At 40.1% G+C, this 22,312-nt stretch overlaps 1 protein-coding gene across 1 annotated transcript; it reads right to left on the reverse strand.

Annotated features, from left to right (window-relative positions):
* Positions 1 to 10,756: 10,756 nt before the first annotated feature.
* On the reverse strand, positions 10,757 to 14,509 carry LOC143135005 (aquaporin-4-like). Its single transcript, XM_076295732.1, has 5 exons — positions 14,434 to 14,509; positions 13,468 to 13,885; positions 13,071 to 13,235; positions 12,710 to 12,790; positions 10,757 to 11,698 (listed from the first exon to the last, which is right to left on the reverse strand). The coding sequence occupies exons 2-5, from the start codon at positions 13,849 to 13,851 to the stop codon at positions 11,423 to 11,425; spliced, it is 906 nt and encodes a 301-aa protein (XP_076151847.1). The 5' UTR covers positions 13,852 to 13,885; positions 14,434 to 14,509; the 3' UTR covers positions 10,757 to 11,422.
* Positions 14,510 to 22,312: the final 7,803 nt, after the last annotated feature.

Raw genomic sequence — 22,312 nt, forward strand, 5'->3', positions numbered from 1 at the left:
ACTCCCGGTGAAAGAACAGAACATCGAAGCAGCACGTCGGCCTACTATCTACATTTATATTTTTAATCTTAAAATTGTGTAAAGATCCAGATATTTTTTCGGCACAAACAGACTCACTCCTTCCAACTTATCCAATGCACTCTTCCACAGAAAAGCTGATTTTAATCGTTATGATTAGTTTTGATGTAATGTTCCTGCGGGCAATTTTTGCAAATGGATGGAGTGTTTCTTTGCCAAAAAGGAAAGGCAGCAGATGATGATAATTATATAGATTGTTGGTTCGATCTTTTGATTTTTTTAACGGCACTTTTTAAGTCCAAAGTGTTGGTGGACTTTCACACACATCATGAGATCCTGGAACTTGTTGATTTCAATCAACTTCTTTAATCAATGGATGTATGCTTTAAGGGAAAAAATGACATTTTTCTTTCGCACTTTCCCTCTCCTCCCTATGGCCAACCTCCAGAATGACGTTGTTATATAAATAAGCACTTGCAGCCTGGTTTGCCCCAATCAAGTCTGAATCAGCGCCCGGGGCAGATACGAGAGCTCATTTCAAATGTTCAACCATGCATAATTTCAAGAAAATTGAGGCGCTTCCCTCCCAAGCTTTTAGTTTCAAACTGTGGGATACTGATAGCAAAGGGCACAGCGCAATACAACCCGTGCATTTTGCAGTAAGGAAATGCTATGCATGTTAAATAAACCGGTTTCATTTGGTTCAGATGTACATGATGTGTTATTTTACTATTTGAGTGTGATATATTGAAATAGACTGTTTATATGCTTACTGAGGCAGGATTATACTTTATTACAGTATAATACTGTATGTTCAATTTCAGGTTAAGGGAACGCATTGTTATGCAAGGTTGATTCATTTCTGATTTTTTTTCCAGTTTTGAAACATACCGGTCACTTACTGAGCATTTAACTTAGCCTACCACTCGCCATAATTTCCTCTTTCGCCCCCTGTCTGTCGTATATTGCAACTGGCCAATAAGAAGTTGCCAAAAGGCCTTTAAAATGTAGTTAAATGAAAGCATGTTGGAAAGAATAGTTTGACAGAATTTGCTGTTTACCCTTATAAAAATGTATTGCCTAAGTCAGTGATTCTCAAACTTTTCACAATGAGTACCACCTCAGAAAACAATTGGCTCTCCAAGTACCACCATTATTACTTGCATTAAAATACAATAGTGTAGGCCAGTTTAACATTACATTGTACATTGTACTTACTTTGTTGCTGGCAGGTGCCATGGAAGCTTCACTAGTCACTTTTGCTGGGCTCATTGTCACCACCTTCAGTTTCTGCTCAACATATTCACCACACTTCTCTTTCTAATACATCCAGTTTGGAGCCATGATTGCATGAATGTTTTTGATCCCATCGTGTTTCCTTCCTTGTCACCCATTTGCTAATGCTCCATACTTTTAAACTAGCCTAGTAGGCCTATTGTCTGATCATAAAAATGAATATAGGCCTACTTTTTTCATGAAAGACAAAAAATAGTTGAAATTTAACTTCAGTGATTGTTCTTTTGATATCATTTGAAGTGATTATGTCATCTTTCTAAAACATTTTTTGGAGACTCCTGGAGTACCACTAAGGAGTCCGCTTACCACCAGTGGAACCGTAACACAGTTTGAGAACCACTGGCCTATAGTGATTCAAAGTCACATTTCTGAAATGTTCAGGGAAATCATGATTCATCGGCACCTATCTTACAAACACGCAGTTGAAGAATAGGACAGAACACAGTATTATTACTTATGAGATGGGAAACACCATCTAAGTAGTAATCCTTTATGCTTCCCTTTGATCACATGTGATATGCTTATGAGTAGAATTAGTGAAGAAAATTAAAATATGTGAGTATGTATTGGCACATATATTACAATATTTTTTATTGTAGTTTTATTATGATGAGTGGCAAAGCCTTTATCTTTTGCTCCCGGTAATTAATGTCATATTCCATTGTGAGATGCCATAGAAGCTAAACGTTTTAAAAAGAGCTCTAGAACTGGAGGAGGAGATTCGACTTCAAAGGAGATGACAAATAGAAGTAGTGTCTCCTAATCTGCTTGCTGTGTGTTGACTGAATGGAAACGAAATAATTAATATGTAGTTTTCCCACACATTGCACTGTGACTCTTTGGCCATATCAGCGATTGCTGCTGAAGAAACCAAAGTGCAGTCCAGGAAATCGGTGAGGCTGAGGGGTTGTTGGAGGGTTGAGGGGTAGAGAGTGGGTGGGGAGGCTAACATTGTGCTTTTTGACCACCATCCCAGAGGAAAACAAACAGAGGATTAAAGAGTTTGGATGGAGTTATTTGCCCCCAAGGGTTAAGCAGCCAAAGCCCAAACACCCAGACCTTTTCTGCTCTGTTTCCCTCTGCCCTGCACTATACAGTATCTCTCCCATCAGGCAAAGTCATTGTAGCACAGTGTAAGCATAACCCAGGGCTTCTGTTTTCCCTGCATCATTTGTCTTCTACACAGGTTAAAACAATGCGCCCATCACTGTTTTTTTTTTTTTTAAGTTTAAGGTAGAGGTTTTAGGACAATAGAATGTGTAGAAGAAGAAGAAATCTGATTGTTTTCAGATTGTGAACTGAAGGGCGTGTTTTCCTTGAAATCAGACTTGGCTGCTGTGGCAATAACAACAAGAGGACTCTGACAGAGTAGAGTTTTGGTGAACAAATTACTCAAATGACTTGCAGATGTGGAATGCCCAAAACTGAAATGGCTTGGCTGCAGGCTCGGATGACATCATGCAGTATGGACTTGAATGTAGCATAAAGCATAATCTGTAGGCATCTCTCCCTCTATAGTCAACTTTACCGTTTTGAGTTATAAAGACACAAGGGCAGCAAAGCCATGATGATGCTGAAGGTGAATGATTCGGTGGTTGTAGAAGGTGCGGTCGCTCATCAGAGAAGAGCAATGAAGTCCAGATAGAGATATGCAGTGGCTCCATCAGCAGACTGAACGACAGAGTGTATTTGAAAGAGTGTCACAGTAAAATGTTTTTATTCATTCAGTTGTTTTATTAGGACTTGGCTAGGTTTCGTGATTATTTATCATAACTTCTGAGACATGAACAGACAAAAGACATGACAAAAGAGACAAAACTGATGAATTCTTATTAATCATTCGAATTAATAGTGCTTAAAATGGGCCCAAGTTTAACATGAGAACCATTGGTCACAACCAGAGTAAACTACAATTATTATCCATAAAAAAGTGGACCAGGTGGAGGTAGCTTCATGCCGACACATTCCCTTGTTGTGGAAGAGGAGGTGACATTGCAATCAAAACTGAGAAAGGGAGTAAAATGGAGGATTGTGTGTGTGTGCGTCTGTGTGTGTGTGTGTGTGTGTGTGTGTGTGTGTGTTGGGGGTGTAGGGTAATGCTGGGAGGCTCCAATAAAATGTAATCCTATTATATGCTCCCCTCTAGAGGGCAACAATAATAAAGGTTTCCCTAATAACACGCGCAGGCCAGCCCCAAATGGGAAAAAAAGCTCCTCTCTGGATAAGTCCCGTGGCCACAGATGTAAATACGCACTATCTCATTAGCCTTCCTGCAGTGGACTGCGCACTGTGCCACCAAGCTTTACAACGGCAGAGCAACAGTTAAGAGATACAAATGGACCGCATCAAAATGGGAGTTGGACCTAATACGCATTGCTTCAGTCTAAGCATCCTTCAGTCCTGTGTGTGTGTGTGTGTGTGTGTGTGTGTGTGTGTGTGTGTGTGTGTGTGTGTGTGTGTGTGTGTGTGTGTGTGTGTGTGTGTGTGTGTGTGTGTGTGTGTGTGTGTGTGTGAGGGGAGGAGGAGAGGCGGTGGGGGCCGGAGGAGGAAGGAGTGGGGAAGTGAGGGAGTGTGCTGGTAGGCCCCTGAGGAGGCCAATCAGGGCCTCTCCGCCCCCATCCTGTCTGCGATCCCCAGACTCAGGTGCGCCATGCGTTGGATAATAATGCCCAAACTTATTTATGCACTGTTGATCAGGTTGTTGGGAAGCACACTAGCACTTACAAATGAATCTCCTTTAAAGGAAAATGAGAAGGAGCATCTCAATGACAAAAAGCAAGGAAACAAAGGAATGGTGCTCTCTGGTTTGTGAAATGAAACAAAGATGGAGAGGAGAAAATGCAAGCACTCAAACTTCAATCAGTATCTGTACAAGTACATGACATGACAACGTTTTGTAAATAATATTGAAACAGTGTAACAATACCGATTAGATTGACTGAGGACTACTGTCATTTGATTATGTGTTTGAAAGGTTCCTTATGAAACCATGGCGACCATAGCACCACCAGTACTATCACGATTATTAAAACTATTCTGCAAAATGATTCACAGCACCAGTCCTTTGTGAGGAAATGAAAATGGTCCGATCAAGACCATTTCCTTGAGAGCAATAAGTCTACCCTCTCGCAAACCTTGCGATGTGATAGTGATGAAATGCCATCCTGCCAATGGAACATTCTGGGACATTACAATATTTATCATTGGTGGTGGGATGAGAGCACGGTTTCAATGTCATTCTCCAGACATACAACTGTCATTCCTGACGGTGAGTTATTAAGTGAGCAACTCTAACAGCATTATGAGGCCCCAGAATAATAAAGCTTTATTTGTCGTTCTGTGCCTCTGACTGAGGTGTGTGTGTGTGGTTGTTTGTGTTTGTGTGTATGTGCCTGAGAGAGAGCAAGAGAGAGAGAGAGAAAGAAAGAAGATGGAGAATGTCGCATTCCTTCCTGTTCCTCTACCACCCGCTAACCCCAGAGCTGCAGACTCGGGCGGTTTGCAGAATCAAACAATTTCACGCAGCTACTGGAGGAGGAAATGAACTGAGCCCAGAGCAATAATAAAATTATACAAATGTTATTACAGACTTGCCTGCTACTGTCCTACTTTAATTCAAATTTGGGCACTCCAGGCACCGCTGGTGGCAGAGACCTTCCTGAATAAATCAACATTAGCTTACGTCTAAATTATTAAGGAAGTAGGAGACTTTCTTGTTTATAGTATGAATTATTAACCAAGTGTTTAACTGTGTTATTTTCTTGAATCCCTAAATATTAATTGCTAATGATCTTAAAGGTGTGTGTTTTATCTTTTGCCCTTCAACACTCATACTGCCGGAAGATGCTTTTCAACCCAAGTTTGAGTGGTTTAGGGAACCTGCAAATGCCATGTATAAAATGTGAGAACTAATGAATATTGCATTCCATGGTAGAAAAAGAAAAAAAAGTAGTATATGTTAAATAGTAGGATCTGAGACATTCATAAAATATGCAGTATGTCATAGTTAAGAAAATCCTACTCCGTATACAGTAGTTCCAAAATAAATAAATAAAATCCCAAGAACAGCTCTTAATCTATGGTTTTGTGTAATTGTAACTCATTTGTTTAAAGGAGAATTCAAGGTGTTCTCAATCTAAACAGTGAGTAGGTGCTGTAGATGACCAAAGACTTTAATGCATCAATACATCTGCTCGGAAACTAAACTCAGACAATAAATCAAAACAAACAACAATCAACACAGCTTTAAGTTTGTGGGAGCATCTACAAAGCTATTCCTTTAATGTTATCAACTTTTCTGGAATATTCTTTTGATGCCATTATTGGGCATGTAGATAAAATACAAACATGCACAATGCAAAAACATTCTTTTATTAGGAAAATATGTTCTGTCTTTCATTGGATATAGCACAGTTAACAGTATTTTGACATTAAATAAAGCAACTAATTATGCTTTTCACATGTCAACAGATTTACTGCATCCTTTGGCTACCACATCATGTGTAACTGTGGTTGAGGGTCATACTACAAAGTGAGGTTATTGGCTTATCCAGGTAACTTAAGGAGTAACTGCTGTTCGCTAATCTCAGAAGAACACATCACTTTTGAAACAACACATGCTTGGTGAGGTTTTTTCTTTTAAAGATCAGCGGTTTCTCCCAGAGTTGCCTATAGTGACCTCTCTTTGCATACACCCCTCTAATTATGATTGCATGGGAAATCATCAGAATCATTGTCTCTGGTGGTTAATATGTTTTTTTTATATAAAGTAGTACCAAACAATCAAAATATTCAATATAATTTGGTGGTGTTATTGTCAGATCTTGTTAAAAGTTGATGTACTCTGTGCTGTGTGGCATTCACCTTGATGCATCATAGGAAAATCAACATTTTCACCATTCATGTCCATCTTGTCAGTGACAAACACACACGGGGGTGATTTTAAATGAGTGTTTCCATTCAAATGTTCAAACATTAAAACAAAGTTGTGAAGAGGGTTATCAAGGTGAGGCGAATAATGACATGAGCTTCTCATGGCATAATATCTGCCCTGGGGTACCTCCTCTCTGCCCTTTCTGTCCCTGTTTGACTTGCTCGGAAAAGCTCTATCAACAGTCTGCTTCCATTTACGTCTGCTTATATTTACTACTTTCCTTAGCTGGACAGGTCCTGTATTTCAGAGTGTCAACACTGTTCATGTCTCATTTACAAACGTTTGAAATGAGAGGTGACCCGTCTGACAGACGGTTCCACTGCTGTTCTAGATGTCCATAAAGCACGGGTCTGGAGATATGACCTTCCCTTTCCAGCCTGTGTGGCTGAGCTGTTGCAGACGACACTGAAACTGTAGACCAACCAAGCCACATGTATTTGCTTTCAAGAGGAGACATCTTTATTGGAGACATGATCTTGTCAGAAGATTCTCGGGATTCTCCATAGACCACACATAGGGTTGAAGTTGACGTGAGTTTACATGCCTCTCTGATGGTATGGACCAAGGCCTACAGAGGAGTGTCCTTTAATGTGAGCAAGGTAAGCTTTCGTCCTGTTATCGATGATTGCAATCACAGCGAGACCATTTGTGGTCCATCACTACTGAAACTTTGTGATAATTTCAGCATCAACAAAGAGGTATGACATGGATTATCCCCCAATATCTATCCTCCTCACATATTTGCCAAGTGTGATGATGATGCCCAGAACAATGATGCAACTTTTTGAACAGGATGTATTATAAGTTAGTCTTGGCTTTTTGATGTCAACAATTGGCAAGAAAGAAATCTGCCAGCATCACACTGAAATCAACTGATTTACCAAAGGCATTCCATATTGGATATGTTGCTGATCAGATCATAAACGTCCACAGCTACAAAGAGGACTGAAGAATTTGTTGATATTTGTGGGTGCCTGCATCAAGGGCTAGTAGTTTGTTTGGTTATGTTGCTGACTAGATCATAAACGGCCACAGCAATGGATGGAGGAATGACCAAAGAATTTGTTGGTAGAGAACCCACTGTGAATATGGAGCGGTGTGGGCCCAGGATGCCAGGCACCACTGTTGAGCCTTCTGGAGGTGTTGTGGGCCTAAGTCAATGAAACACTGATGAAGGAATTAAGCTGCCTGCTTGTTTTATACCCTCAAAGGTTGCTTTGTTAGTGATTTTGTTTTTGATGGTAAATAAGATGTGTTGATTGGCCGCTGTTGGAGATCCCTAGTGTTACCTAGCACAAGGAATTCAACACCTCTCCTGTGTATATCTGAAATGGAGACTTCATGGGAGAGTACAATCAAACTGAAACTAGCACATGCAGGTGGCCCCTTCAAAATTGCATGAGTAAAGACATTTCTAGAAATGCATTGTGGTATTGTGCTTTGAGTTGATTTCCTTAGTGAACCATATCAATGGTTGATATTATAGTTCTGCACCCCCAGTGTGATACAGAGTATTCCAAACAATGATGAGAAGAAGTATTCCACAGTGCAAATAAAACTTCATCAGCATCGCAGTCGCTCTAGTCCCTCTCATTCTAAAACAGAATGATGCTGCTTCTCCAGAGAGCAGTTCCCCTTCCAGCGGTGATGTGCTGTCTGATCAGTTCAATTGTTGTTCATTTGTTTGTTTGGAGTAAGTACTGGTTAGGCTGTGGTATTGCTATACTCACATTTACCACCCCACTGATAAGGAATAGAATTTCAAATGTGGGCTTAGTTCATCTCAATGCCTCATTGAAGGACACTCCCACAGGCTTGTCTAGACATTTTTGAATTGCTGATCGGTTCTAACAGTGTGGGTTAGGGTTAAGGCAGTACCTTGTGGTTTCTTGTTCTTGCAGAGATTCATAGACAGGGCTACTTACATATTCACAGTGACTAGAGTTGTCTTTGTCCAATTATCTAAGCAATGATGTTATAGGGACAATAAAAGATTTTGGTATGAATCAGATCTGACGAATCAGTAATTTCTAAGACACTGTATGACTAGGTCTCAAAAAGAATTCAGGCTTCAACCTTTTCTCCAAGTTTGCCTTCAGATGTTACTATAACAGAGGATAACATGATGTCATTACAAAACCGGATTTTTCTATAAAAACTCAGTGTGATCTGTAAGACTGAATAAAAGACTTTTGGGCTTCTCTCTATTGCTGGGCTCCTTATTGTTTAATCTGCACCTGATGACAGAAACTACAGAACAGACATAATCAGAATTGCAAAGATGGTATGGTATTTGGAGTATTATCTGTCACACCACTGAATAGACCTGCTGAAAACATAACACCATATTGTACATTAACAAGACTGAGCCACGCATACAGTACATAATGCATATTCATGTATTCATGTATAATAAATATGTCCATGTTTACATCTACGGAGATCCCAAGATAGGAAGACAATATGATGCTTGTCCAATTAATGTATAAATATTATGACAACAAATGTATCAATATTTATGATGCTATAACGGGTTAGATTAGAATATAATTGTTTTTAATGTTTTTGAATAGACATTGCATTTACTGCATTTGTATTTATACTGCTGTATCTTCATGAGATATGGCATTCTATGGTATGAGCCATCTATGTTCTATTTTCCAAATGGCAGATATATCTATTGTGCAGTATTCTTCCATAATTGACCAAACACTCACACACCAGAAGGTATATGTCTCATAATCCTGACTGTATGTCTCTGTTTCTGGTGTCTAATGATGTTACATTTTTCTGTGAGTAGAAAACTCCACCCAGTTTGTCTCTACCTCTTTATCGCTCAACGTGGTCACATGAAAATAAACAATCTGGTTTCAGTCTGATTATACTCAAATTAAAAAATGGCATGTCAATTGTGTAATGGAATTAAAAAGCCATTTTATGAAATCAGAAAAAAATAACCTGGAGTGTTTGATTTCCATCTGATTAGATCTGTCATGTAACTAATACAGTTGAAGTTTATCATTCCTCACTAAAGATTCATCATACCTAGTTGACTTGGCATGCAAAGTGGAAAGTTCCTTATTTAGATAATAATCTGGCGATTTTATGACATTGGTCTGCATGTAACCACACTGAGGGTGACTATTTCAACTATTGTCAGTTGAATGTAATCTGAGCCTCCCCTTTGATCTGACAATATCCAATACCCAAGTGTGTTGCTGCCCTCTTCTGGTCACCTCTTGTAATGATGATATTCATGATGACTCAGGTTGCATTGGGGAGCCCTGTGTAGTCCGCTGCCAGGTCATGGACTCAGTGAAAATTCACACCTTCATCTCAGGATTGATGGACAACAGGTGGCTGAAAAAGAGCCTAACCTGTTTAGATGTGATGTGCCATAGTAACAGAGTGATATCCTCAGTTGTACTGATGTTCTCATTCATACTTTGGTGAAAATGCACCCTATAGCATATGAGACTGCATGTGTTAGTTCAGTTTCACTGTCAGAAGAGGGCACCACAGTGTTTCTTACCTCTTTATGAGGGTCAGCCTGCATGGAGTTGGACAATGTGTTGGAAATGTCTCTGGACATAAAATAGCTAAAGCACTGTATATTCCACTGCATGTATAAATATTCCTGAATTCAGAAAAAGCTTGAATAATACTCATGACTGCTATTACCTACAAGAGGTGTGTGTGTGTGTGTGTGTGTGTATGATGTCTCACCTTTTCCAAATGTGGAACAGGGTGTGTTTTTGGCCTGGGCAGTACAGCTGATGCCAGTGCTGTTTCTGGAAGATGAATGCCATGCCGCTCCACATTCTTGGCTCCGGGGGCTGCTTGCTTTGAGACAACTCTGGGAGAAGCTGATTACAGGACTTTTAAATGCCACCGCATCAGGCCAGCCCATAAGGAATGATTAGTTAGCTGACTGTGGTGTCATGTGTTGCTGGGTTCATGGATACTGTTGCTATGTCTGTACCTTTATTAATAAAAGGACATTGGTGTGGTCATCTACATGGAGACATAGTGTGATGTATTTGTGCATTGTCTGTTATGTCCCTGTCTATGGTATGCTTGAATATAGATTTAGTTTAATTTGTGCTTATTCATGAATGCTTGCTTTATCATCTCACAACGGATGAGAGAAACAGAGAGTGTGAATGTGATTGTGTGTACGCTGTTTGAAACAACCTTATCACTAGAGTATATTTATTGACTGAGTGCTGAAATCCATGCATTGAAAAAATAAGCAATTTGTTAAGTTCAAAGATCAATGAGGTTGAGTTTGTCACAGCTTATGTCATCACATAAATAATAATAAAAAAATACACATACATTTATAGCAACATACTTTGCATCACACACTGAAAATACAGTATAGAGGGTTTAACTTCATTCACACTATCTATCTTTTCTATACATATTCATCTTAAGACCTATAATAACCACCACCACCACCACCATGTATTCTACAATGTAAGGCAATGGGAGTTGCTGAGGAAGATAATGATACAGTTTGATAACAAGACAGACCCAAATTTGTGCACTGCAAATGGAGCAAGTCAATGTGTAAACACACTGGCTCAGATGGTCAAGAAACTTCCAACCTACTTCTGACCGGCCGCATACCTTATCACTGTCCATCATACCATGGGGTTTGTAATTTGCTTAATGAACATGATGTCATGACATGTGATGTATGAAACCAGACACTAATCCAAGATTAACAAGGCAATAGGTCGAAACTTTCCACCAAGTTTGATGACATATGCGGCTTAATGGAATGTGATGGTTTTACATGTTTTGTTGTAAAATTTCCTTTTTTGGCATGAGAATCCTTTCATGGTTTGTCACTGTCAATTTATGGTTCATTGTTGTATCATGCAGAAAGAGTTAATTTAGAAAACGAAAGTGTCCAATTTGCAGCACAAATATGCCAAGTAATAAATCAATAGAGCGGGCAGAATTCTTAAATTCTGCAGGGGTAACAAAAGGTGTCTTCTGCATTAAAACACAGGGTGAGAACCAAGAGAGAAACAGGCTCCCTGAGATCACAAAAGTTTGTTTGTTTGTTTGTTTTTTCATGTGTAGATGGTAACTAGGGCCTGGCCACAGGTAACTGGCAGCCCTGCTGCCCTACAGGTTGGTCTCCATCTCCAGTGCACGTGGTAGTCATACGGAGGACAGCACCTCCCCGGGGGACTCTCGCAACCTTGCCTCCTTCTCCTTCTTGTCCACGGTGCTGAGGAACGAGCCGGGTTTGATGACCAGGTCGTCAGGCTCTCCGTTATACTGGCCACGAGGACACTCCACTTCCTTGTATTTCCCAGAGGGGTCTTTGATAAACATTTCACTGAGACGTTTCTTCATCGCAGGGTCTGGGCAGAACAGATACTCGTATAGAGCCGCAGCCAGAATCCCACCAAGGAGTGGACCCACCCAGTACACCTAAACACAAGGAATAATGTCGCAGGGTTGTCATTTCTGCAGTAAGTACGCTCACAAATACAACCCATGGCAACTCAAAAACAACATGTGATTTTCTTGATAACTGCTAGTAGCCACGTCACAGACTGAACACTTCCCTCGGGATTCCAATAGCCGAAAAGGTAACTCTCACACTAACATATTAAGGTCAAAATAAGGTGCTATAATAAAAACATGTGTGTGATAACTGACTTGATTCAATTTTAAACATTCACCATTATTGGTTACAACTTGAGTAGTTGAATAGTGACATATTAAAACAAGATCTTAGCCATGCTCCCCGTCCCAAGATGTACTCTGTGAGGGAAACCTGTTAATGTGGGCGGCTCAGACTTCTGTCCTGGATGGGATACTGATGGAAGAATACGACACCTATTTTAGCCCCTCCAACCCCGTCTCTAATTATGCCACTGGCCTAGTCAGTCACACACTGTATTGGGCACACTCTTCTTCTCCATGTCAATCCTCTCTGGAACAGTGCCCGAATCAAGGCACACAGGGTTTGGTCAGTCATGGCAGCTCCTACGCCTAACCGGTGCAAGCGGCTATTTTTAAGATGACACTAATGGTTTGATGATACCAACTGTTTTAGCTCCTTGGGTTCATGTAATCATGAGCAGTTGCAGAATTAGTCTGTTATGATTCACCAATGTTTACTACACCGGTCATTAATCTGCCCTTGCCCTTGTTGAGCAGTAAAGATGTCCTTGAGGACTATTGGGCCAAGTGCTACTTTCAGTAGGATTGCATGGCAGTGACCTTATAGAGTTACAGGGTTCACTGATACTATGTTGGATTGATGACATAATTATGCACCATACTAGTTCTTTCAAAACACTGACAACAACAAAACGTGCTGGGTTGGAGTTATTTCAATCCCTCAGCTATGTAGCCAAAGCATCGGCAGAGATGGATCACTCAGGGTGGATAACTCCTCCAAATACCTGTACTACTACTAAGTTTCTTTCTTACCCAGTGATTTTCCCAGTTCCAAGTTACTAATACAGGCCCAAAGGAGCGTGCAGGGTTCATGCTGGCACCAGTGTAGGGAATCTGCAAATGTGAGAGAAATATTAATGACATTCTCCAGGGAAACATCTAGCCCACTGAAGTTAGTACTCATTTAGGTGAGACAATGCAATGATGCATCTCTACGTGTACTGGACGAAATGCAGTGACAAAATTAATTGTACATTATAACTTTTTTCACAGTTTCTTGACTGGCATACAGTTATATACACTGTGTACACACATCATTCTTATCTTGAACCAAGCTCCTTATTGTGGACTGAACAGGCATACTGTCTACAAGGACTTTAAATGAATGACTTACTGCAAAAAGATGGCCAATGCATACGGCAAGTCCTATGGCTAGGCCAGCTGAACCTTTCAAGTCGTTCCGTTTTGAGTCGCATGTAGCAAAGACAGTGAAGACCAGCTCAAACGTGATGAAGAGTTCCACAACAAGAGCATGCCCCGCTGATAGGTTGGGATTTACCTGCACAAAATAATAAAATAAAAATTCCTGTCATCACAGGCTGAAGAATACAAGTGAAGTATAACTGCTCTCCTTTATGCCAACAGTGGATGCAAATAGCATTTCAGTTTATATGGCTGTAATTGTGGTAACAGAGCAAGAGTATGGTTTATTTATTCCCCATTACTCTATTTAGAAACAGTGCATTAGGTCCAGAACCAAGAACCAAGTGTGAAGAACTCCCATTGCTCACCGAGGTCACTCCCAGGCTGCCTCTCACAGTGCTGGGAGTGACCAGGTAGAGGATTCCTGCCCCTGCCGTAGCTCCCAAGCACTGTGCCGCCACGTAGAACACGGCCTTGGCCAGGCTCAGCTTCCTGGTGGCCACCATGGCCGCCGTGACGGCCGGGTTGATGTGCCCCCCGCTGATGTGGCCGAAGCACTGGACCATGGTGGCGATGCTGAGGCCGAAGCAGAGCGAGATCAGCACCAAGTCGGCCGGAGGCTGGTTCTCTTTCCCCGCAGCCCAGTTGATGGTCGAGCCGACGCTAAGGAGCACAAAAATCAGGGTGGCCAAGAACTCTGCGGACACTGCTCGCCAGAAGTCTTTGGTCCAGATCCCTTTGAAGGCCACCATGATTCTGTCAACTGTGCAGGAAGGTGGGCACGCACTGCATGGAGAAGGTACATGCAAAGTCAGGCATCAATGCAAGGAGCATGATTAAAGCAATAACCTTTAGATTTATCTGAATTTCAAAGTGTAATAATAATAATAATAATAATAATAATAATAATATGGAATTCCTTTAGTAATTTTAATGATACTTTGTATTACATTCAGATTAGACAGAAACTGGTGCTAAATTAAAGGCTACATCAAAGCCATTAAAACTCTCAGTGACATGCAGATATCCACATCTAGTTAGTTGTCATGGCAGGTCTCTTACAGAACAGCTTATGTTTGATTCAAAAATATTGACAAAGATATTAAGTCTAAAGTCAAAAAGATGGAGCAAAGCAATTACTGCATGCGAAAATGCATGATAACCTAACATCTTAATTCAGAATACAACTCTTCTGTGCCTGAGCTAGCAACATATACTCTTATTGTAATTAGTAAATAGAACACCCATCCGCCAATTAGCCTGCTAATTTACATCCCAGGCCATCACAATAACATAGTTAGTAGCACAGCAATACAACCAAAGTTTTCACTTACGGACAACTCTGTGACAGATACCGTTGATGTACAGAAGCTGAGGGCAGAGCCTGGGGCGCGCTAGACGAAGACAGCGATCCACACATTATGTGACGAGTTCCCCTCCTGGAAATTTATTGCGCTAGCAACCGGGCATCACCCTCGAGAATTAAGCAAGGAGCCGGGGTAAGGGAGGCGGAGACTGCTTTGCGTAACCACACGTGCTACGCCCCTTCAAAACACCAACATGTGAACTTGGAATGTATGCAGCGCGTTTGCATGTCAGTTACTACTTCAATGACTAATGTAATGTGGATGGATGACCAACAAACAACTTAGATGACCAAGCGACATATTTTGAATAAGATCCTACTTCATATGTAATTTCTCCATGTTGCACAAATTGGTGACAGATTTTTTTAGACAGTAGCACACATATATAAGCCTACTAAATGTCCGTGTAACGAATGAAGACACGTCAAAAATATAAATATTGTGTACAATGTGAGACAGTAATTTATTGTTGAAAATGTCTGTATGGAAGTTAGTTGTAAGAGTCAATTGACCTCTGTCAATACAGTGAGTGTCGGTAGAGCAATCTCAGATGAATATATATTTGAGTTAACTATTAGTAAACTTCAAACATTGAGTCCATTTATTAAGATAACATCCTACTTCCTGCTGAGTATTTGCCTTGAATTTGTCCTTGGAATCCATATTCTTGACAAATTCACTTCTATACTATTCTATTCACTTCTATACTATTACAGTTGCAGTGAGTACATTAAATAGTTTACAGGGAGTATCCAACAGTGAAGGAGTACATGTATGCATGTCTACAACACATTTGTTTATTTATTATGCCATTAAGCCATGAACAGCAGGAGGTAGCTGACAGCATAAGGAGGTAGCTTGATACTGTATGTCCATCTCCATAGCTCTATCAATATTTTTTTTATTTCATTGATTTTAAATTCACTAACCAACTATTTATTCTTAACACTGGTACAGCTGGTACTGGTTTAGCTACCCTGTTCTCTGGTCTACTCTATGTCAGTATTGTGTGTCTGGTCGGTGCTGTTGTATGTTTCGTGTATGTTCCATGCCTGCTGCAGCACAAATTGCCCATCTGGTACAAACAAAAACAATACATTGAAACTTGAAACTTAGACCAGTTATTTAGTTAAAAGATGAATAATTTGATGTATTGTTACTGATGGAAATGTAAACTTGCTCAAATAGCTAAGTATATAGCTAAGCTACAGTAAGGATCCATTGCAGTGTTTACATACATGCGTTATCTCATGTAGATTCCTATCTCATGTAGATTCATGAATTCCTTTCCTTACTATCTAAGTCTCTTGAGAGTACAAGCACAGAAGTGTGAGTTCTGTTGATTTTAGAGGTACTTAAATAAGTGAGGTGGATCTAATGTGTAAACTTTAAACCAATTAATGAGTTACTCATTTATTCAGCACACTGCCTCACACCACCTGACATAGGCACTCAGACAACACGTCTCCCCAGGAGGGTCACATTGAGGAAGGGAGAGTCGTGTCATGCCTTCTTCTATACTTTCCATCTTTCCTGCCCTGTTCTTATCAAAATAGCTAATATTTACCTACTTATATCTTTCAGTGACAAGTTTACACATTCAAATGACCACTTAGATTCTTGTTAATTATGTGGTTTCACATCATCTACATTTCATAATCAACAGTAGATACAGTTTGAAAGACTACAATGCACAATCAAAATGCACTGTTGCATTTTATAACTCTTCTGGCACAACTTTTGGCAGTGTTAATATTTGTGTGGATATGATGATCAGCATTGTCCTTTGTATTGCATTTGATTTGAGGGTAAACAGAGGTATAGCCAGAAATTGGTGGTCAAATGGGAAATTGCAACTGGCTGGTTTGTTCCACTGACTCTATCAAGAGCTATTCCAATGTTTCACCCCATGCCTTTTTCGTCAACCTTGGTAAAGAAGCATACTCTTCGAGAATCAATCAAAAATGTTCAAGCTGTGAGTGTTTCCATTGCTATCCATTTTTTTTTTAAAGAAAATGGTCCTCCAGTTTTTTCTTTCGCATTCCACTATGTTGTAGATTTGTTCATGTTATTTCGTTAAAATTACCCAATTATCCTTGCAGTTGTACAGTCCAATTTTTACTCGGTGACCCAGAGGTGCAACACCTGTACTGATAAGTGACATCAAGTCATTACACTTGTTCAGTAATCATTTCAAATGTTCCCAACATTTCATTAACCTGTGATAGTCCTGGTAACCTTGAGAAAGCACTTGTGTTAATCTCTGTTAGTTAGCAAACAAAAAACAGCACTGCCACAGCCAACATGTTGATATTAAACTCCATTTGTATGCTGGTTTGACATGCAGGAGTGTGTCATGGAAAAATACACCAAGACCTTGTTTTTATTGACCACTTTTCTCAAATCAGCCGACTTTGGCTTTCATCTGACTGCCCAGAGACTGGTGGGCAGCCTGCAGACTCATGTGAATCTCAACCCAGAACGAGATTCATTTGGACAGCTTCTGCACATTCATTGATGTTGCATTGGAACTTCATTTTGTTGAAATATTTGAAGAAATTATGATGATCTGTATCGATGAGACCATAGCAATGGCTGGATGGTATTGTAGTTACTGTTAAGTTTCAATATGTGAGATCATTCCTTCTGTTTAATTACAAAGATTGGAGGGACATCAAAGTTAATCTTACTTGTGATTCAAAGCTGATCTGAATAAAAATCTTAGTTAAATGAGACTAACTTATTAGTGTCATCATCAGGTTTACTTGCTGGGTTAAATATAGCTTATACCCCGGGGCTCAGTAAAGATCAGAGACTTCTTCCATTTAGTAATTAAAAGCTTGTATTAATTCAGTTATTTGCATTTGTGTATTTTACAGTAGAATCAACTAATCTTTGTTGATAAAGTGTGAGGACTTTGTTTGATTTCAAAAGCACCCTGAAGACTTTGCAATTTAGTTTTAAGACCACATTGGGGGCCTTTGAAGGAAACTCAATTTGCATAAAGATCCCCTCTATTATTCATTGCTCAATTTGCGCAAATAATCTGCATCCATGAATTAACAACGGCAGTGTTTGTTTTTTTTTGTCTTCCCGGCTGCTCACACCCCTAAAGATGACTCGGTGCACCAAACCAAAGGAGGGGGAAGCAAAGGTTCCCCTCAGTCAGGAGAGACTCCTTGGGGCAGGAGTGAGCTCGGTGGGACGGGTGTGATCGGAAAGATGTTTTTCTCGGCAGTGAGTGACGGTCATGCTTGGCTGGGCCGGAGCTATCCCCCTCGTTAAGCCACTCACGGTAGGCTCTCCCCTCATCAGCCGGCACGCAGCAGACTCTAATGGGTTGTATAATCTATTCGCTTGACGTGAGGCCAAATCATCAGCCTCCCCATCAAGGACGGCACATGAAAGATAGGCCCCGAGCTTGATTCTTATTGAAGAAAATGAAGGAAATGGGACTGTCCACTCACAGGAATCTGTGGCCCACTCACAATAATTGGCCCTGAGACAGAAAAAAAAAAAAAAGAAAACAGACCGTTAATTGTCAGTTCTGGTCATCGTGCTGGCAAATGAGAAGACAGCACACTCACACTCACAAACACGCACACAAACACGCACGCACACACACACACACACACACACACACACACACACACACACACACACACACACACATACAGTATGTACACAAAGTCATACGCACAGAGACATACAAACACAAATGACTAGATTGCTGTAAATTGTGGCTCCCACAAATTGAAGACAGAAGACACTAACAAAAAACATCACCCCACCCCCAAACACACACACACACACACGTTATTGGATTAGAGTGCTTCAGGGCAAAAACAACTTGACAAGATCCTAGTGTTGTAAAGACTACGGAGGGGGCACATTCCTCCCAAGCTTCATTAATCCTTTTCAGTCATACTCCACACTCTGCCTCTCCTCATCAGCAGCACAAACCAAAGCATGCCGCGCACCATGAAAACCCTCAGCTACATTCTCTGTCTTGTACATGAAAATAACGACTTGTAATGTCTACAGAGGGGTAATCATTGTTTATTTGTTTATATATATATATATATATATATATATATATATATATATATATATATATATATATATATATATATAAACAAATAAACAATGATTACCCCTCTGTAGACATTACAAGTCGTTATTTTCATGTACAATACCATGACCTATCGTGTTTTCAGATCACTGTAGTGAGTCTTACAAAGTGTATCATTGTGTCTATTAGCACTTCATCTGAACTTTCAGATGTCATAGTATGGTATATAATATATATATAATACAGCATATGCATTGCAACAAATGTGTGAAAATGAAGAGAAGTGTTTTCTTCCAGAATATTGTTTTAACCTGAAATGACATCTAAAACTATTATCGTCACCAATGACAACAATTCTTCTTTCCTGTCCATTTCACCGTCAGTCAGCAAACACAGCCATAAAACAATTCAGTACCATAGTAGTTAATGACCATAGAAAGATTGTGGTCTGGGTGACATTCCGGTTCTCCAGGCACAAGTTGAACCAGGCTTACCACATGTCTAGAAAGGCCAAACACAATCAGAACATCCTGTTATTGTTGGACAGCGAATACTGCTTTAACTGCACTGATTCCAAACAAGTAAACAGTATCTGTTTTAAACCGCAATATCTTGATTTGTACCGTTTCCTATCACTGTCTTCTTTTATGACCCGCCATGATATTTGTCAGTGCCACATATGCCCAGGTGTCTGACGCAGCAGGTGACTTCATGTACCTCACCGTTCCTAAGCAACGGCATTCCAGTGGGAGACGTTGGATGCAGACAAACATTTATCCTCTTGTGGCTCACTGCACTGAGGTGAATATCTGCTGTGTTATCTCTGATAGGTGACCATTATTATCAGGGTGTGGTTTGTAAAAAAAAAAATAGAGGGGAAAGCTTTTGAAACATTTTGTAATCACTGATTTGATTTTCTCACACTTTCACTCCACGGCAAAGACACTTGATTGAGTCATTGTGGCACTGGCTGCTGAAACCCTGAAATATGTTGCCCTGAACAAAACTTCTACTCCAGTAAGTTTGTCTAACCATTCACATAATTTTTTTTCTAGCCACTATAATCTCTGCAGTTTTTATGATTTTTTTTTTTTGAACCAGAACATGGGCCATACATTATTACCACTATTAATAACAGCAGGATAACAGCACATACATTATCACCACTAACAGCAGGATAACAGCACATACATTATCACAACTATTAATAACAGCAGGATAACAGCACATACATTATCACCACTATTTATAACAACAGGATAACAGCACATACATTATCACCACTATTAATAACAGCAGGATAACAGCACATACATTATCACCACTATTAATAACAGCAGGATAACATCAGCAATGAAGATAAGCAGGAGATCCAATGCTGCAAGAACATTAGCTGAAAAATAAAACACAAAAATGTTGTTTGTGTCTGAGGTTAAAAAAGAAACACTCAAAATAATTCTGTTGTCACCTGCATGAAGTGTTTCGTTATTCAGGCTTCAAAGTTACAAGCTGAGATCTTGTGTAGAATGTCACTCTGAAGGAGGCAAATGTAATTAGCAAAACTTTATTTATTTTGCTTAGCGTACAAAAGAACCTGACATGACAGCTCTACAAGAATACCATAGTATTGGGAGTGGCGCTTCATTCGGTCATGATTAGGGTTTGATCAAAGGGCCACCAAATATCTCTCATGTGTCAGATGACAAAACAGACAGGCAAAGCGACTGAGCATGTGTATTTTCCAGCCGAGATGTTTGTTCTCTGGTTCAGAGAGCCATCTTCACCACCAATCATATTTTACATCTGATTTTTTGACAGAGAACATATATCTGATGGATGGTGACTGAACTTTTCCGTTCTCACAGTTTTAAACATTTGCTGAGAAGGACATATGAGTTTCACTGCCGCACCAGATCTTCAGGTTGACCCATAGTGGTGCAGGCCACTAGATGTTGCAAGTTTTTTTTTCCTTCTGTGGTATGGAGAAAGAAATTAAAAACAAAAAGAAAAAAAAACTTTTATTTGCTCTGCAGGTCTGTCTGGAGACCTTACCACTGGAGGCATTTTCCAACTCACCAAAAACCAAGGAACCAATCACACGTGATGACAAATGGTGTACCATTAGCAGCATTGTTCAGTAAAAGCAATGACTGTGTTGATGTCATCGGTGTTAAACGACATGGAGTACACAACTGCATTTAAAATACTAATTTACAAGAAATATGTGTTTGCTGTACATCCAAAAAGATTTTGTACCAATCTAAGTTGAATTGCACTGCTGGTTATGCCCCTTGGAAATTAGAAGTGAATGAAAGCTCACCAGGCCCATTCACAATCTCAGTGGAGACTTGAGAATCGGTCTGGTGTGAGCCAGGCTATCTCCAAGGCACTTGAGAGGAAACATCTGCATGCAGACGTAGTAACTTGACCTGCTGACACTGACAGGCAGAGTGAGTTACACCAGTAGTGCAACTTCTCAGGATTCTTTGAGCCCTGCGGATACATGAAGTCATGTTATTGAAATCGAAACCCATCAACAATTATTTGACATTGTTGCTTGAAAATTTGATTCTGGGATTTATTCAACATATTATATATAGCAATTATAGATTTGGGAAGCTTGTGAAGTAGAGGTTTGTAAAGGAGAAATCTCTACTGTAATTTCCTGTGTATTAGCCGCATTGTGTATAAGCCGCAGGACAGTGTTTGAAAAAGTCTGAAGAAATTTTGCAAAATCAATGTGTAATAGTTGGGAAATTATGGTAAACTTCTCTTGTCAAAAAAGTAAAATTGCAATTTTGTAGGCCTATATTATGTTTCAGTTTTCCCTCAAAGTAGGTGGTCAGAAATTCCTCAGGGATATCCTTTCTTGTTTTCAGAAACGGCTCCCTGACATCCTCTGTTGAATGATAAAGCCAGAGCCAGTAAGTCCGGAGTGGGTACTCTGTCTTGACTTCTGAATACCTGAGTACCAACCCACTTTCACCAACAACCTTGATTTCATCTTTATGTGATTACTGAGACATTTAGCAAAAATATTATTTGTATCCACAATTACATCTACATTCCGGGCCTAAAGAGATAGTCATTCATGTTGGTGTTAGAGTATTGAGCCTGTCATGATGAGTTCAATCTTATCTAATTCTGGGGAAGGCGAATAAGCTAATTTTCTAAAATGTTGGCGTGTTTCTTTAACCTGTCCTGGATTTACCAGGACGGTGCATTCAGTGAAAAAACACTGGAATGGGCACTGTCTTAGTCATTCAAAGAGTATTTTAAATTGCTCTCAGCTACTGGCAAGCATGTCAAAATTCCAGTTCATTTAGAAACTAGCCAACAAATGAACGCATGGTCAACTACGAGAAAGAGAGAGAGAGAGAAAGAGAGAGAGAGAGAGGGATGTGCAGAGGAGACACAGGCCGAGACCACCCAGTGGATTTCCAGCCAGGCCTGAAGCATCAGTCCAGGGCTAGGCCAGACGAGACGAGGTCTGGCATGCGGCTACGTTTGCCAGCCTTACTATCGAATAACCCCGCGCCTGTCTGCTAGAATCTCCACAGCTGCATGTGGCAAAAGGTGAGCCGTGTCAGGGCCCGGGATCATCTGGGATCATGCTCTGAGGAAACACACTACACACAAGGTGATGGGTACTGACAAACCGGCATGAAAGGAGAATACTTTGTCTTTAATAAATCGTCTTTAAAGAGATGAGCTTGTATAACCACATTTGTGAGATAACATGTGTGGGTAGTCCTATTTACGATTTAGCTGCAT

Source organism: Alosa pseudoharengus, unplaced genomic scaffold (assembly GCF_046254945.1).
Source record: "Alosa pseudoharengus isolate Yale_2024_CS ecotype anadromous, Long Island Sound unplaced genomic scaffold, YU_APseudo_1.1 YU_APseudo_1.1_scf_2, whole genome shotgun sequence".
NCBI classification, from domain to species: domain Eukaryota; kingdom Metazoa; phylum Chordata; class Actinopteri; order Clupeiformes; family Clupeidae; genus Alosa; species Alosa pseudoharengus.